Source organism: Schistocerca serialis, chromosome 2 (genome assembly GCF_023864345.2).
Source record: "Schistocerca serialis cubense isolate TAMUIC-IGC-003099 chromosome 2, iqSchSeri2.2, whole genome shotgun sequence".
NCBI lineage: Eukaryota > Metazoa > Arthropoda > Insecta > Orthoptera > Acrididae > Schistocerca > Schistocerca serialis.
Genome location: NC_064639.1, coordinates 173,861,997 through 173,880,615, shown reverse-complemented (window position 1 = coordinate 173,880,615; position 18,619 = coordinate 173,861,997). Strand labels below are relative to the sequence as shown.

Sequence of the window (18,619 nt, the reverse complement as noted above, 5' to 3'; positions counted from 1 at the left end):
CTTTGACAGGCAAGAAGGCCACGAGAATGCATTAGTATTGTTTGTTTTATTGTTCTTACCAGGCCTTGTAGAGTAAACAAGGGGCGTCAACAGGATCAGTTGTTAAGAGATCATTTGAAGGACACGGAGATGACGTGTACACATCTCAGACAGCGTTATCGGCATCTGACAGACTTTGAAAGAGGTGTCACTCTGGCTCTCCGTTTGTACTATATTGGAGTGGCAAAGATAGAAAGGTTAAGAAGTGAGAGGATCAGAGAGTTACTGAAGGTGGAACCGTTACAGGAGGAGATAGAGAAACCAAGCCTGAGATGGTATGGACACGTTAAGAGAATGGAGAAGAAGAGGATAACCAGGAGGATACACGAGATGAAACTAGAAGGATAGAGACCAAGAGAAAGACCGAGAGACAGATGGCTGAGAGGAGGAGACTAGACCAAGATAAAGACGGTGAGATGGTGGCAAGACAGAAGACGATGGAGATGCCTATGATCCAAACAGACCTGGCCATAGGCTGGAATCTGTCCAACGTGATGATGATGACCTTGTCAACCGATGAGGTTTCATTTCGTTTGCACTTCCCCTTCTGCTTGCTTCTCTTCCTTTGTCTGGCATTGTATTTAATTGTTTTTCAGATCTATCTCCAAAAAGTAATTATAGCCATTTACATATTCGATTTATTATTGTTGTATTACATTTGTTAACATCGCAGGCACACACACACACACACACACACACACACACACACACACACACACACACACACACTCACATATGGGGACAGGAAACTTTCGTGTTAAACTTAGTTATTGATTTCAGGTGCCAGTGGCCATCGGCTGAAAAGTATTCTACCACCAAAAACAGTTTATTATTTCTGCTGGCACTTTTTCTCATTTCTCCTTAGCACTTTATCTCCCTTGCTCTTCATACTCTTATCTGTTCCTCAGTTCAGATTCTTCTGATATGGCTGAAACTCGTTTACAAAGTGGCTTATTTAATACTGAACTTTAGATCACATGAGGAATGATTGCCAGTGTCAGAAAAAGAATCTTTAGGCCATAAGATAATCAGTTTAGTTTTCTCATTGTACTTGTGAGCCAATTACTGCCTCCTCTTACGATGTGAAGTTGGCCTGCGATTCCCCATATAATTCAAGTTTTAGATGCACTGCAGTTTTGCCGGTTAATGGCACCATTTTAACATGAATTTTATCAGTCGCTGACGTCTCCAACATGACGTAAACGCCGTTTTGCCAAGATGCCTGGAAGCGTCTGAATATTTTTTCTATACATTTTTTCTTCATCTAGAACGTCTTTCCCTCGTACTGTCTGAAGAGACGTATGGTTCAATGTCACTGATTCATTTGAAACATATCATCTTTCTGGCAATTGTCTACGAAAGGGTAGGTGTCTGGGTGAAGAAGACTTCCCTGAGTCTTGAGTTGATGACACGACGAGGTGCAACTGAGGGGTGATAATTCCGGTGAGGGTTTCTGTTTTTTCGCACGGAAAGTTGTAAAAGTCCTCGTCACATAGCAGCACCCTACACAAGGGCCATTACAGCGAATGGACAAAGGCCAACGATATTACTTGCATGCGGGCACTGGGTGTTCGGCCGCTAGCCTTGACTGCTAAATAATTCCGTGAGAGGTTTTCGTGCCGATTCAGAGCGGCAGTGTGTTTGGAGTGTTTTCCTCTGGCACTCCCAAGAAAAATGTGAGATTTCAACGCTCTACGTTGCGGATCTAACCTCCATCGGAGAGGCTCAGAAGAAGGGGTGAAATTTGGGTAAGTGGAGCTTTGACAACCTTCCCAACGTGTAAGACGCCCACGGTGGCACTGGTCTGAATTGTGGCGAAATTTGGTGCCAATGTGATGGTATTAATCCAACTTACGCGTCAAATAAACTTCTAAGCTGTGGCTCTTTTTGCAGCGACTGTCGTTGAGTCCGAGGGTGCCGTCGCAGGGCGTCACCCTTCTGCTCCGTTACAGAAGAAGTTTGTACGCACCCCTTGGGCAAATTCCAAATTTAAGCGCTGCAATGGCTGACAATTACGGAGTTTCGAAATATAGATTCTTTAATTCTTTTGGGCTGTGTAGTTGGCTAGGAAGTGCAGGGAAGCTAAGACGAAATGCCTGCATGAAAAATGTGAAGAAATCGGAAAGAAATGATAATCGGAAGGTTTGACTCAGCATAAAGGAAGTCAAAACAACCTTCGGTGAAATTAAAAGCAAGGGTTGTGACATTAAGAGTGCAACGGGAATTCCACTGCTAAATGCAGAGGAGAGAGCGGATGCGTGGAAATAATACATTTAAAGCCTCTATGAGGGCGGAAGATTTGCATGATGTGATAGAAGAGGAAACAGGAGTCGGTTTAGAAGAGATAGGGGATGCAGTATTAGAATCATAATTTAAAAGAGCTTTGGAGGATCAAATAAGGCATAAGGGATGGATAACATTGCATCAGAATTTCTTAAATCACTGGGAGAAATGGCAACAAAACGATTATTCACGATGGTGTGCAGAATGTATGAGTCTATCGACAGACCATATGACTTCGGAAAAATATCACCCACCCAATTCCGAAGACTGCAGAAGCTGACAATTGCGAGAATTATGGCACAGTCAGCTTAACAGCTCATGCATCCAAGTAGCTTACAACAATAATATACAGAAGAATGGAAAAGAAAATTGAGGATGCGCTAGATAGAGATCAGTTTGGCTTTAGGAAAAGTAAAGGCACGGGAAAGGCAATTCTGACGTTTCGGTTAATGATGGGAGCAAGACGAAAGAAAAATCAAGACACTTTTATAGGATTTTTCGACAATGTAAAATGGTACAAGATGTTAAAAATTCTGAGAAAAATGGGAGTAAGCTGTAGGGAGAGACAGATAACTTACAATATGTATGAGAATCAAGAGGGAATAATAAGAGTGACGACCAACAACGAAATGCTCGGATTAAAAAGTGTGTAAGATACGAATGCAGTCTTTCGCCCTTATGTTCAATCTGTACATCGAAGAAGCAGCGATAGAAATAAAAGAAAGGTTCAGGAGTGGAATTAAAATTCAAGGCGAAAGGGCATCAGTGATACGATTCGCTGATGACATTGTTATCCTGTGTGAAAGTGAAGAATAATTACATGTTCTACTGAATGGAGTGATCCGCCTAATGAGTAAAGAATAGGGACTGAGAGTAAATCGAAGAAAGAGAAAAGTAATGAGAGGTAGCAGAAATGAGAACAGTGAGAAACATCAGGATAGATGGTCACGAAGTAGATGAGGTTAAGGAATTCTGCTACTTAGGCAGCAAAATAACCAATGACGGACGGAGTAAGGAGGACATAAAAAGGAGACAGGCACTGGCCAAAAGGCATTCCTGGTCAGGAGAAGTCTACTAGTATCAAACATAGGCCTTAATTTGAGGAAGAAATTTCTGAGAATATACGTTTGGAGCACAGTATTGTAAGGTAGTGAAACATGGACTGTGAGAAAACCGGAACAGAAGACAATCGAAGCATTTGAGATGTGGTGTTGAAATTAATGTTGAAAATTAGGTGTACTGATAAGCCAAGGAACGAGGAGATTCTGCGCAGAATCGGAGAGGAAAGGAATATGTGGAAAACACTTACAGGAGAAGGAACTGGAGGGTAGGACACGTGTTAAGACCTCGGGGACTGACTTCCATGAACCAGAGGGAGCTTAAGAGGAAGACAGAGATTGGAATACATCCAGCAGATAATTGAGGGCGTAGGTTGCAAGTGCTACTCTGAGATGATGAGGTTGGCACAGGACAGTAATTCGTGGCGGGCTGCATCAAACCAGTCGCAAGACTGATGACTCAAAAACAAAGTTGTATAGCTGCACGGTTTCTTAAGACTGGAGTAGGGAGGAGTTGAAGCACGTCTCGCGAGTCATAGCTGCTACTAGGATGTCGAACCTTATATAGATTTCACATGTACAGCACGTCGCAGAGAATTAATCTGGGTCCTGCAATAAGCGATTCCAATTAAAGCTGTGGAGCAGTACGTCGCGCAATTTGTCTCACGCCCCGCAATCGCCAAGACTTTGTGGATTCCGGCAGCGACCGTGACTGTAATTTCGAGCGACTCTAGGGAAGCTGCGCCGTACGACCGAAAGAAACGTTTCGTATTTATTTTTGTTCTCTCCGTTATTTAAATATTGGAAGTCTTATCTGGTGAACCTCTTTTTTCTCATATTTTCAAATGGACAAGAATAGTGGTAGTAAGGCTTTTGACACATTATCACTCAGTCCTAAGTCCGCGGTGCTCTTCCTAAATTCAGTAAGGTAAATACCACGAAGGCACATTTGAAAAGGTCCTTGCACTGCAGTGTCCTTGGCTCTAATGATGTCATAGTCGACGAGGCAAAGCTCAATCTTCCTTCCGTTTCATTATAACTAAAGTACAGCTGCTGTCATATGTCCAGTGTGGGCTGATCTTATGGCAGTGAAACATGGCAGATATTCTAAGGCGTTACTGTGGATTCGATTTATGCTGGAAAAATGTGCTCCAATTTTGTCCACAGGTGCAAATGCGGCGCTGTGAATGCAAGAAAGACGTAAATAAATGTTTCCATATGTCATGTATTAGAAACAGGACACGGGCAGAAAAGGTCTAACATGTGAGAAAGGCATAATTTTGATTCTATTATTAACCACTGCTAACACAATTTGTTCCGCATGAGCACCGGAGACGGCGACGAGATTCAGTATCCTTTATACGACATGACCATTAGTGGCTTGCAGCAGTTCAGGTAGAATCTGAGCAACGTCTTCCTGTATTCTAGCCTTCAGATCGGTTACAGACCGAACGTCTCCCTGGTAAACACTTTCTTTTAGATATTGCCAGGGTCAAAAGTCACATGGTTTCAGATCACGTGATCTCTCAGGCGATACATCGGGAAAAGCTCTGGAGATAACACGTTCGTAGAAGGTTGCGTTAATCAGATATTTCAATGGGCGAGCGACGTGATGTGTTGCCCCACCTTGCATGAAGACAGTGCTTTCCACACAGGTGAACCCCTCCAAAGCAGAAATCACGTACTAACGTCACGGTACACGCCGCAGGTCCTCTGGGTAAACGGATGGAGAAAGAAGGTGCTTGTTAAACCACAACACAGTCACAGTTGATTCTTCGTCCACTACACGCAGTTTACCAGTACTCCATATTCGGCAGTTCGGTGTATTCACTGTACCCTATAGTGTAAAATGTGCCTCATCACTCCACAGAATATTGCCCGGCCACATGTCGACAACTTTGATCCGTGCCAGAAACCGAAGAGCAACTTCAGAATGTTGGTGCGGATCGTTAAGTTTCAGCTGCTGCACTGTCTGGATCCTGTACGGGTACCAGTGTGAAAAAGACAGCAAAACGTCCCGTTCTGCTGATCATGGGATGGAAAATTCTCCTGACACTGCAGTAGCACTAGCATTACCAGCGGTAAGTGCTGCACAGTCAGTTACAGCAGCAGTAACTTCCACCAGTATAGGATGCCTTCCTCTCCCAGGTGCTACGCCAAGCTCACCTGTGATTTCTAATTTCATTATTATTTTCTTTCAACCATTGAATGACGTCGAGCCTCTCCACAGACCTTTCAGTCGGTGATCCTCCCTCAATTTAACACTATAATTGCTGTGATTCACGTAAAACAGCTCCACTAACAGTGCACGATCTCTCTTCCTGATAGCCATACTGGCCACTTACGATATGGCTTGTCAGATGACAGCATGGATGTCATACCGTCATGCAAACACCTGTACTGCGCCAGATTTGCACCTGGTGGCCTCAGTTCGAACTATGTTTTTCCATCGCAAATCAGCTCCTCATTAACTTATACCGAGTTTCACTGCCATACTATAACTGCAGCCCGCTCTGGACATCCGTGAATAGGTCCACTTTAATTATAACACAAGGTACTTCCATTTCCGATCACAGCAACGTTAGGTGGATTTTTTTTTAATTTTTTTACCGTTCTCTCGGTTTCTGGTTTGAGCATCGCTTTTTACACAGATTCGTAGAATGCGTGGGCCTTCTAATTACGACATGAGGTTTTTATATTTTGTACATAAAATCGAAATCCTGTTTGCCCACCTCCTCGATATTTAGCCGCTGAAAACTTTTCCGCTCAGACTCATAGACGTACGCGCATTATTTTCCAGTTCGCTTATCTGAGAAGTAGATATAATAAGATTGATCTGTTTGTAACAGGGAAACTTTTCCGTTTTGCACTAGTAAGTAATCAAAAGAGCTACAGCGTAAGAAGACAAGCGCATGAAAATAAGCCCTTGCTTCTTTTTTTCCAAACGTAATTGCTTGGGTGGCGAATGGTCCGCAAAAAGTTAGAGATAGCTTATATCGACACCAGCTGCTAGACCGGATTTTCTACTTTCTCTGAGTAACTTAAATTACTTCTCAGAAGTTGCCAATAACATCAGCTTCAATCCCATCTCCTGAAGGACTCAATCTGTTACACTATTGAAACGAGACGAACGGCTATCAGTTGTCGTCGGCTTGTTGCAGAATCTAATTTCCCAGAAGTCACAGATGATATATTTGCACTGCAGCTACAGAATTAACCAACCGACAGCGAACAGTTATTTTTTTCTGTTTAGCATACGTCTCAGTACTTTCGAGACGAAGGCGTGTCTGATCAGAAAGGAGACTGTAATACGAGATACTGTCGTGTGGTGTTGAGTAAAAGATTTTCTATTCATATTTCATTCTTTTTGTTTCGTCTTAACAGAATGACAATATGTTGAAAAAAAAATTCTTTAGTGTAACCACACAATAGGAACCTGCAAACTACTTCGCTAGCTCGAATAGTCTAATAGAATCATCTGTAAAACATATTCTACTTACTAACGTCTCAGTTTTCACCAGCTGAAAGGAAGTCCTACTTAATGACGGTATACGCTAAGGTGACAAAAGTCACGGTATAACGATGTACACATACACAGGTGGCGATAGTATCGCATAGGCAAGGTGTAAGTGGGCAGTGCATTGCGGAACTGTCGTTTCTGCTCAAGTGATTCATACGAAAAGATATCCGACCTCTTTATGGCCGCACGACGGCAATTATCAGACTTTGAACATGGAATGGTAGTTGAAGCTAGACGCATGGGGCATTCTATTTCGGAAATAGTTACGGAATGCAATGTTCCGAGACCCACAGTGTCAAGAGTGTGCCAAGAATAACAAATTTCAAGCATTATTTCTCACCAATGACACGCCTTTGGCCGACGGCTATCACTTAACCATCAAGAGCAACGACATTCGCTAAAAGTTGTCAGCGATAACAGACAAGCAACACTGTGTAAAATAACCGCTTAAATACTACGTCGCCTCACTCAGTAAACGTAACAGCGCAGACAAAAATCTTTCGATTAAATTTGTTGGCATATACACTCCTGGAAATGGAAAAAAGAACACATTGACACCGGTGTGTCAGACCCACCATACTTGCTCCGGACACTGCGAGAGGGCTGTACAAGCAATGATCACACGCACGGCACAGCGGACACACCAGGAACCGCGGTGTTGGCCGTCGAATGGCGCTAGCTGCGCAGCATTTGTGCACCGCCGCCGTCAGTGTCAGCCAGTTTGCCGTGGCATACGGAGCTCCATCGCAGTCTTTAACACTGGTAGCATGCCGCGACAGCGTGGACGTGAACCGTATGTGCAGTTGACGGACTTTGAGCGAGGGCGTATAGTGGGCATGCGGGAGGCCGGGTGGACGTACCGCCGAATTGCTCAACACGTGGGGCGTGAGGTCTCCACAGTACATCGATGTTGTCGCCAGTGGTCGGCGAAAGGTGCACGTGCCCGTCGACCTGGGACCGGACCGCACCGACGCACGGATGCACGCCAAGACCGTAGGATCCTACGCAGTGCCGTAGGGGACCGCACCGCCACTTCCCAGCAAATTAGGGACACTGTTGCTCCTGGGGTATCGGCGAGGACCATTCGCAACCGTCTCCATGAAGCTGGGCTACGGTCCCGCACACCGTTAGGCCGTCTTCCGCTCACGCCCCAACATCGTGCAGCCCGCCTCCAGTGGTGTCGCGACAGGCGTGAATGGAGGGACGAATGGAGACGTGTCGTCTTCAGCGATGAGAGTCGCTTCTGCCTTGGTGCCAATGATGGTCGTATGCGTGTTTGGCGCCGTGCAGGTGAGCGCCACAATCAGGACTGCATACGACCGAGGCACACAGGGCCAACACCCGGCATCGTGGTGTGGGGAGCGATCTCCTACACTGGCCGTACACCACTGGTGATCGTCGAGGGGACACTGAATAGTGCACGGTACATCCAAACCGTCATCGAACCCATCGTTCTACCATTCCTAGACCGGCAAGGGAACTTGCTGTTCCAACAGGACAATACACGTCCGCATGTATCCCGTGCCACCCAACGTGCTCTAGAAGGTGTAAGTCAACTACCCTGGCCAGCAAGATCTCCGGATCTGTCCCCCATTGAGCATGTTTGGGACTGGATGAAGCGTTGTCTCAGCGGTCTGCGCGTCCAGCACTAACGCTGGTCCAACTGAGGCGCCAGGTGGAAATGGCATGGCAAGCCGTTCCACAGGACTACATCCAGCATCTCTACGATCGTCTCCATGGGAGAATAGCAGCCTGCATTGCTGCGAAAGGTGGATATACACTGTACTAGTGCCGACATTGTGCATGCTCTGTTGCCTGTGTCTATGTGCCTGTGGTTCTGTTAGTGTGATCATGTGATGTATCTGACCCCAGGAATGTGTCAATAAAGTTTCCCCTTCCTGGGACAATGAATTCACGGTGTTCTTATTTCAATTTCCAGGAGTGTAGTTACGGAATGCAATGTTCCGAGACCCACAGTGTCAAGAGTGTGCCAAGAATAACAAATTTCAATCATTATTTCTCACCAAGGACACGCCTTTGGCCGACGGCTATCACTTAACCATCAAGATCAACGGCATTCGCTAAAAGTTGTCAGCGCTAACAGACAAGCAACACTGTGTAAAATAACCGCAGTGTGTGGTGTGAATCCAGCTTACCATACTACGTCGCCTCACTCAGTAAACGTAACAGCGCAGACAAAAATCTTTCGATTAAATTTGTTGGCATATAGTTTGGCAGCCATACGTCACTTTTGGTTCCTATATTTTACTGTTGTGTCTTATTGCAACGCATTTAGGATCTACAAGTCCATTGTCTAGGATCACACTGACGCTTTTCTGTGCGTTACGTCTACTGTTAATTAGCTATCAGTTATATCGTCAGATATGGTTTTCGCTTAGAACTAACAATTATTTATTTACGGCTAGGCGATGAACTGAATCAAATGTAATACCAAAAAATGTACATGTAGTCGTTTAAAATGAAGCTGTGTCTCTGAAAAGCGTCCAAGTAAGACAGAAGTGACGTACAGCTCACATAACGAGTACGTTACAGCCATGGCGAGCCAATGACGAAGTATCTGTTACTAATTAATAAATATTTTGCCTTGAATCATTTTCAGTTATATATATTGTGTTTCATAGTGCTTACTTGAATGCTAAACTGATATTCACATTCGTTACAATTTGAGTGCTTCATAAAATTTCACAGTTACTAATCCCAATTCGGTAGTATATAATGAATATATTACCCATCTAAATAAACTGTACTAAAATTTTATTTTTTTAAAAAAAAAGGAGTGGTTAAGAACCAGCGACAGGAAAAGATGAGGAGGGGTTGGGGGGACAGGGGAATACTTTACTCGCCTAGTGCACGTTAACCGCTGCAGTCAGAAGTTCCCATACTTTGTAAAACTGTAAACACCTGAGGCGATATAGTTGCTTCACGTTTGCTTATCTTGTGTAATTTCGTAAGTCACTCACAGAATTAACAGTGCCACAATTACAAACTTCACTCGGCTTTATCTATGCCGTATAAAACAATGTCCTGACTGACTGACTCATTATTTTACAGTCCAAACTGTTGAGGATATAAATTTTAAATTTGGAGAGGGCGTTCGTCTTATACTGTAGGCATCGTTTAAGAAGAGACTGTTTGAAATTCCACTCCTATGCAAGTGAAGCAGGGGATGAGAGGTTTTTTGAAAACGTGTCCCTATTAAGGCAGATTTGAAGCTAGACCTACGGAAATTGGTATTTGGTTCCTCAGTCGGAAATAACAAAGAACACCTGTTTCAGGACTTTTGGAAATTCAACTCCTAAGGGTGTGACATAGGGGATGAAAATTTTTAAGGAGATATTTTGTTACTTTAAGAAATTTTTAAGGTAAATCTATGAAAATTGGTATTTCGCTTCTCAGTTAGATATAAAGAAATACGTGTTAGATGAAAGTTTCTATGGAAATATCACCAAAAGAACGCAAAAGGCATGGTAAACAAAAACCTTGTGTTCCACCTACCAGAATCGCTTTTTGATCAGAAGTACACCAGGAGAGAACATGTTTCTGTGCCATCAGTTAAAGTGGAAACTTTAGAAGGCATTGAAATTTGTCAAAATACATAAAAAATCGGTTAAAAAAATTTTAAAAAATAAAAAACTATGCAGACCATAAACTCCATGCGAGCTAATCAGCTGGCACTAAGCTAGGTACTACATATCCATCGTTACACACTATATTAAATACACCATCGAGTCGGACCTTAGCCGAGTCAGATTTTTGTGGTCTTTCTTTGGTTTAAATGGCTGCATGCCAATGCCCTATCAAGCCTGCATTCCCATTTTGCAATGGCATAGAAGCCTTTCTACTAATTACACAACTTCGTCGTGTAGAATGGCCGATAGACTTTTCGCAATAACCCTCATTAGACTGTTCTCGACAGCCCGGCCCAACCTCATCTGGGCACACTATTAAGCTATTCTCCAGAGAGCTGTTTTCGGGCGATAAACATGTCTGAGCTGAATCAATGAAAGTTCTACCTGATTTAAGGCGTGCCTGCATTCTTTCCAGTCTTTTGCCTTCCGAGAGAAAATTCTCTACTGACTGAGCTGTCCCGGCACGATCCACGACCCGTCCTCAGATCTTACATCCACCAGTAGTTATCTCGTATCACAGAAGTTTTGCTGCAAACTTGTGTAATTATCACTCCTGTAAGAAAGGCTACTGTGGAGAAAGAGCTTAGCTACAGTTTAGAGACTGTTTTCAAAATATTTCATTCGGGAAAGTAAGTGAATAGTTGCGTAAATTGTCGAATGTCAACAGGATTCTTATCTACACCTATACTCCTCAAGACACCGCCTTCCGGTACGTGGCGGAGATTACTTCTATGGCTCCCCTTTCTTATTTGAATTTCGAATAGCTCGTGTGTCTGCTCATGATCGGTAATTTCTTTCAATTTTCCCATCATGGTCATTTCGCGAGTAATCTGAGTGAGTGAGTAATATGTTGCTTGGCTCTTCTTTGCACTTACGCTCTCGGAATTTTAGCAATAAACCATATCGTGATACACAACGCCTCTTTTGTACTTCTGTCACTAGATTTTGATGACCATCTGCATAATAGTATCGAGCTAACTAGTTGAACACAAAGTATTCACACTATTTCTCATCTCTGCTATTAAACCTAACCGGCGCCTTGCCCAGAATGACATGCAGTACGCAAGAAGCCGTTGCAGAAGGGTTTGTTATAACATACCACCTTCGTCAGTGAATTACGTTTACTTTGAATTCTGTTCGTTATTTACTTATTCTACAGGGATATTCGTAAGTACCTCCGGTGTTTCGGAAGATCTCTGCTCGAAACTTACAAGGTAGGTGAAAAAAGACACATATAAGTGGAGAGAGCAACTTTATAACTTGTGAACTCCATTACAGGTGTTCAATATGTTCAACGTTTGTGATACGGCAAACGTCAATACGTGAGGGAGAGTCACTGAACCCGCTGTTACCAGCCCGGGGAGGCACAAGGAGAGCAGGTGCTTTAGAAATCTGTTCATCTGCAGGCGCGAAGTGATTCGATCGGACAATAAGGAGCGGATGATTTCCCTACGTGTTCTCACACACGTGCGTCCTAGAGCTGTGCGTTGTGAGACTACGCCACGCTGCGTATTGCGTTCCGAAACTTGCATTCCCTGATGTGTGTCATTTTTCGTTATGTCTTGTAGTTTTCGAGCAGTCGCGTTCTGAAGCTCCGTAAGTACTTATGAATAACCTCCTACAATCAGTTTTGTGTAGTAGTTCCGTTTTAGGTTACTTCAGACAGTTAATCAGTGATATTCTACGGTTGAGTGTGTTGATGGCAAGCCATTTAACAGAATAATAATAGTGGGTGCTCCCGCTAATTTATACGTAACACATTATACAAGGTGATTCAAAAAGAATACCACAACTTTAAAAATGTGTATTTAATATAACCTTCTGTTATACATCATTACAAAGAGTATTAAAAAAGGTTTTTTTCACTCAAAAACAAGTTCAGAGATGTTCAATATGGCCCCCTCCAGACACACAAGCAATATCAACCCGATACTCCAACTCGTTCCACACTCTCTGTAGCATATCAGGCGTAACAGTTTGGATAGCTGATGTTATTTCTCGTTTCAAATCATCAATGGTGGCTGGGAGAGGTGGCCGAAACACCATATCCTTAACATACCCCCATAAGAAAAAATCGCAGGGGGTAAGATCAGGGCTTCTTGGAGGCCAGTGATGAAGTGCTCTGTCACGGGCTGCCTGGCGGCCGATCCATCGCCTCGGGTAGTTGACGTTTAGGTAGTTACGGACAAATAAGTGCCAATGTGGTGGCGCTCCATCCTGCTGAAATATGAATTGTTGTGCTTCTTGTTCGAGCTGAGGGAACAGCCAATTCTCTAACATCTCCAGATACTGTAGTCCAGTTACAGTAGCACCTTCGAAGAAAAAGGGACCAAAACTTTATTGGCTGAAATGGCGAACAAATGTACAACTAAATGAAACTTTATAGCTCCCTTAATTCGCCGACAGATAGTGCTTAGCTTTGCCTTTTCTCGTTGCAGAGTTTTAAATTCCTAAAGTTGTGGTATTCTTTTTGAATCACCCTGTACTTTTGTGCACTGTCAGCACACATGCCTGTATACCTCTATTGTTTTCTGGCGATCCGAGTTTCTTAGACATAACAGCGAGAGCCATGCAAACTATCACGGAACTTCCGGCGCAGTCCACTATTTACGATTTTTCCATTTTTGTCCGCAGCCTGTAAGTGTTGTTTAAGGACGTCATTATTCCGCTTACGGCCGTAGGTGTTCTTATGTTTTTCAATAAAAAAAAAGTCCTAATGAGATTTAAGGTAAAACGACGTCTTTTAAAAACTATTCATGTTCCTCGCTATCAGTAAAGTCCTTATAACACTGCGTTCGGATACTTCTATAATAGTTCTACATTTGTGGATTTTGCACCGTTAATAACGTGTTCGATACTATTCGTGAGGATGCTGTCAGTCAGATCACAGAGCTGATATCTCGTAACAGTAAGATCATCTTTTTTTCACAAGGCAAAAGTGAGGAACCGTAGCAAACGCCCTCCCGAAGTCAAGGAACAAGCCTTCGACCTGCATGCGGATATTTACTCTTATGGATCTCATGCTTCTGTCACTGTTACAATCAGTTTCAGACGAAACCTTTCCCGTAATACTGTAACTAGGACCACATGGAACGTACTCATTAACATAATTACGTTGAAGTAAACGATAATAACTCTACAATGGATGATCGGAATTACTAACTTTTGTTCGGCCACCATTCCACTAGTATTGTGACTGACCTGATGCGCCAAGACCTCCACCTGTGCTCACCTCTTCATCTGAGAGTAGCACTCATACCCTACGTCCTCAAGTATTTTTCGGGTATCTTCCAATCTGCGAGTAGCCTATAGATTTTAAATCCTATGGTTCCTTCTAGCACCGTGGAAGCTATTTCTCAACACATGTCACGACTCCTAACTATATTTCAAGGCAGTTTTTTCAACACATTCCTTTCAGCGTGGATTCTGAGAGGAATCACTCATAATTTCCAGCATCTTGAATGATGCTTTGCCACAATTCATAATCAGCAACACACATATTTTCGTAGAAACTTCTTTTTGAAGTCTAAGGCCTGTTTGTGACACATGCAGGCTTCTTTGGGCGAGAAACGCATTCTTTGTTTGTGCCTGTGTCCTATCTTCTTTCTTCGTACATCTTGCTTTGTTTTGCTTCTACGGCAACAATCTATTTACTATGTACGCCACATCGACTCCAGTTTCGATACTGAAATTGTTAATTTTATTTCTAAAGTTTCTTAATACTTCCGTCTTTATTTGGTCCGCTCTCAGATCGAAGTCTCTGCTTAGTAATAACCCAGTAATGTGAAGCTATTAATCTGGCGTCCATGTTTCTTAAAATCGATCCAGTATGACGACTGCTGTGCGCGATTTCGTATCTTTTGACTGCTTCTTTACATCGCATTGTCCATAGAGTTCTGAACGGTATAGACATTTAGCTCTCAGGTAGTCACTAAAGAATGATTATATTGGCATCATGCTATTGCTAACAATTACATTCTAAATGAGATACCGCCTGCTCTCTGGCCTGAGACAACTGTCTGAAGTCGTTCCAAAAGTAGGTGGCGTATACAACTTTCAGCACGGGACGAACTTGGTGAATCAGGCCAACCCACAAAAATAAGTTTATCGACCGGCGCGCTGTGAAGCTTCCAGGGATATGTGGTTTCGTTACTCTGGGTATCAGACATTTCATTTGTTTTCGCGATACGGTATCGACATATTCATTTATTTGCGTTTGCACCCGTTGCTTTCAGTTTGTTCATTTATATTTTCTAGAAGCCTCTTTTATTGGAACTACAGATGTTTTGATTGGAACTACGGATGTTTCGTTCTCTCTTATCCCAGTCTCTTTTATGGTTCCGTGCTTCACTGGGTGAAAACAGAACCTAAAGAATAATTTCGTTCCCCGTCTGTCTGTCCGTCCGTCAAGACACCTTTTTCTAAGAGACGGGCGGACGTTCAAAATGGTTCAAATGGCTCTGAGCACTATGGGACTTAACTTCTAAGATCATCAGTCCCCTAGAACTTAGAACTAGTTAAACCTGACTAACCTAAGGACATCACACACATCCATGCCCGAGGCAGGATTCGAACCTGCGACCGTAGCGGTCGCGCGGTTCCAGACTGCAGCGCCTAGAACCGCTCGGCCACACCGACCGGTCGGGTGGACGTAACAAGCTGAAATCTATGTCACACACTAAGGTCTATGGTTCTTTGCTGGTGTAAAAAAGTTAACCTCCTAAATCAATGCAATCAAAAGATAGGTTATTTATGTCACGTATTTTGACACTCGCAAAATCACTCATTAAAACCTGAAACCTAGAATCATAAAATTTGGAGGAAGGAAGGTTTCAGAGTGCACGTAAAAGAAAAAAAAAACGGAAATATGTTAATCTGTAATTATATCACACGAAAAAATATTTCTAGTGTCATTTATTATCAGCCTTCAAATTTAAAATTAATTAAGAAGTCTTGGAATTATCGGGGCCAATATCTTGCCAGTATAACAGTCGACAACAGGCAAAAATCGTGGAGAGGCTAGAGTCCTGCGAAGGATGAACTGTCTTTGTACATAATTAAGTTTGTACGTAACTCTCAGAACCCATCATCTATTTACATTTGGGCAATGTTTTTTTTTCTTTTATTTTTATACCTTCATTTTTGTCGAAGTGTAAACTTTAGGCAACTTTTAAACTTGTATCACAAAATATCTGTGGCTTTCACACTATGCCTTTTGCTCAGTCAGAGTAGAGTAGTATACTGGGCAGGAGCCGGTCAGAAGATGAAGTTGTCACTGGAAGTAATTTATTTCGAAGGACAGAAATAAATCTGTGTGTTGACAATGTAATTAGACATTGTGTTTACCTGAATATGTAATATTTACTCAGCAAACAGAACACAGCATGTCGTTCCCAATGGAGAGACGTCTACAGACGTTAAAGTAACCTCTGGCGTGCCACAGGGGAGTGTTATGGGACCATTGCTTTTCACAATATATATAAATGACCTAGTAGATAGTGTCGGAAGTTCCATGCGGCTTTTCGCGGATGATGCTCTAGTATACAGAGAAGTTGCAGCATTAGAAAATTGTAGCGAAATGCAGGAAGATCTGCAGCGGATAGGCACTTGGTGCAGGGAGTGGCAACTGACTCTTAACATAGACAAATGTAATGTATTGCGAATACATAGAAAGAAGGATCCTTTATTGTATGGTTATATGTTAGCGGAACAAACACTGGTAGCAGTTACCCCCTGTAAAATATCTGGGAGTATGCGTACGGAACGATTTGAAGTGGAATGAACATATAAAGTTAACTGTTGGTAAGGCGGCTGCCAGGTTGAGATTCATTGGGAGAGTCCTCAGAAATGTAGTCCCTCAACAAAGGAGGTTGCATACAAAACACTCGGTCGACCTTCACTTGAGTATTGCTCATCAGTGTGGGATCCGTACCAGGTCGGGTTGACAGAGGAGATAGAGAAGATCCAAAGAAGAGCGGCGCGTTTCGTCACAGATTTATATGGTAAGCGTGATAGCGTTACGGAGATGTTTAGCAAACTCAAGCGGCAGACTCTGCAAGAGAGGCGCTCTGCATCGCGGTGTAGCTTGCTGTCCAGGTTTCGAGAGGGTGCGTTTCTGGATGAGGTATCGAATGTATTGCTTCCATCTACTTATACCTCCCGAGGAGATCACGAATGTAGAATTAAAGAGATTCGAGCGCGCAAGGAGGCTTTCCGGCAGTCGTTCTTCCCGCGAACCATACGCGACTGGAACAGGAAAGGGAGGTAATGACAGTGGCACGTAAAGTGCCTTCCGCCACACACCGTTGGGTGGCTTGCGGAGTATAAATGTAGACGTAGATATGAATTTAGGAAAGAGCTCGAGTTACCTGAGGATGGAGTTCAACAACTTATTGCAATGAAGTATCATGAGCAGAAAGATAAACTACGTAACTGAGAATTTAGTTGTATTTCTCGATCTCAACTAGTGCTTAGAACGTGCCTAATATTCGTCAGATTCGAATTAAGTGCACAAGAAATAGAGAAATTATACACGGTTAGTTGAGAACGAGTATGTTTTACAACTCCCACGCAGTGAGCGTTTTCTGCGTATGGTGCATTCAGCAGAGTGGACAGACTGACTCACTTGGTCTCCCAGTCGGCGTCTGTGGCGATGACGGACCAGTTGCCGGTGTAGGGGTCTTTCTTCTCCACAGCCAGGTACGAGCCCCCATGCTGCAAGTTGTTGCGCGGGTTCCCTGCCACCTGTGGAATGAAAACTAACAGTCGTCACAAGAACAAACCAGCAAGCGTCGCAAAATATTTGTAAACGTAACTTATTTTCTGAGCTCTGACGCTCTCAAGTTCATTACAATCCAGACAGTTGTATTTGATCTTCCTGTTGCTGTATTCGCCCTCCATGCTGTTCATGAACAACTGCTACTCCAGTTATTTATTGTATAATATTTATTAAGTAAGAAAAAGCAAAGTTATGTCGAGGAGACAGCGGATTCCATCAGTTAAGGTTGTAGACTGCATATCAACTAACACAATTTCTTTAAACATATTGGATGCTGAAGAAAGTGAAGCACGCAGAAGACATGGTCAGATAGTGTGAATCCGTTCATGTACACACCTCCAGCCAATATGTAAATGATTAAAGTTGCAATCCTCTGTGACGGGCAGAACGGCCAACAGGTTGCATTACTGTTCGTGCCCAAGATGCTACTCCAGTCGGTTGTAAAATGAATGTGCGCAACGGAAAATAATAAACGCTAAAATGACGATTTGGCCCTGTCTGACTACCCCCTGAAGCAGATCTTAGGATCTGTTAATTCTATAAATTACAATCTAAACATAAATGAATGACGAAGGCAACTATTCCTACTAAACAATAAGCGTTGTTCCTGCTTATTGCAGATTAAAACAACCTTTATATTACAAAGTTTATATTTCCTAAGTAAAATTACTATTCAATTGCCCAGCTGTGCCCCTTATTATGACCGCGCGATCTAATATCAATAACGCGAAATGACTGACATCATCCACGTACAAAACAATAGAAGACACTACTTTCAAAGATGATCTACGGTGGTGTGGAACCTCAGTGGAAATAAACTAACGTGATCACAGCTGTTTAGCTTTTATAGCCCTAATAAGCCGAAGCAATTTGCGATATCACCGTATGTACTGCGTCCGGTGCATCGAAGTGATGATTTTCGTACTTGTCTGCGACGATGGAAGAACTGCAGCCACAAATAAACTCTTTCAAACACTAGAACGGCAGAAGGCGGTCCTCTGACTAATATACTCCAATACTGTCTTCTCCTCTCTGTGTTTTACAGACGAGAAACGCGAACTCGCAGCCACAAGGACGGAGTTCTGATAACGTCTCAACGTAACAATAGACAGAGAAAGTGCTCTCAATTACTGAACGCTGTGGCAACGGCCTTGCCGCAGTGGATACATGGGTTCCCGTCAGATCGCCGAAGTTAAGCGCTGTCGGGTGTGGTCGGCACTTGGATGGGTGACCATCCGGGCCGCCATGTGCTGTTGCCATTTTTCGGGGTGCACTCAGCCTCGTGATGCCA

The 18,619-nt window shown here is 43.2% G+C and overlaps 1 protein-coding gene and 1 pseudogene across 3 annotated transcripts in view; one reads left to right on the top strand and one right to left on the bottom strand.

The window, feature by feature from the left end:
- The window catches only part of LOC126456884 (neutral ceramidase-like), a 511,604-nt gene that overhangs the window by 10,599 nt on the left and 482,386 nt on the right, over window positions 1-18,619 (bottom strand). For all 3 annotated transcript variants that reach the window (XM_050092711.1, XM_050092713.1, XM_050092712.1), the window contains one exon: window positions 17,176-17,294. In XM_050092711.1, coding sequence (XP_049948668.1) covers window positions 17,176-17,294 — 119 coding nt within the window. The remainder of the gene's footprint in view (window positions 1-17,175; window positions 17,295-18,619) is intronic.
- LOC126458961 (5S ribosomal RNA) lies at window positions 18,470-18,587 on the top strand (annotated as a pseudogene).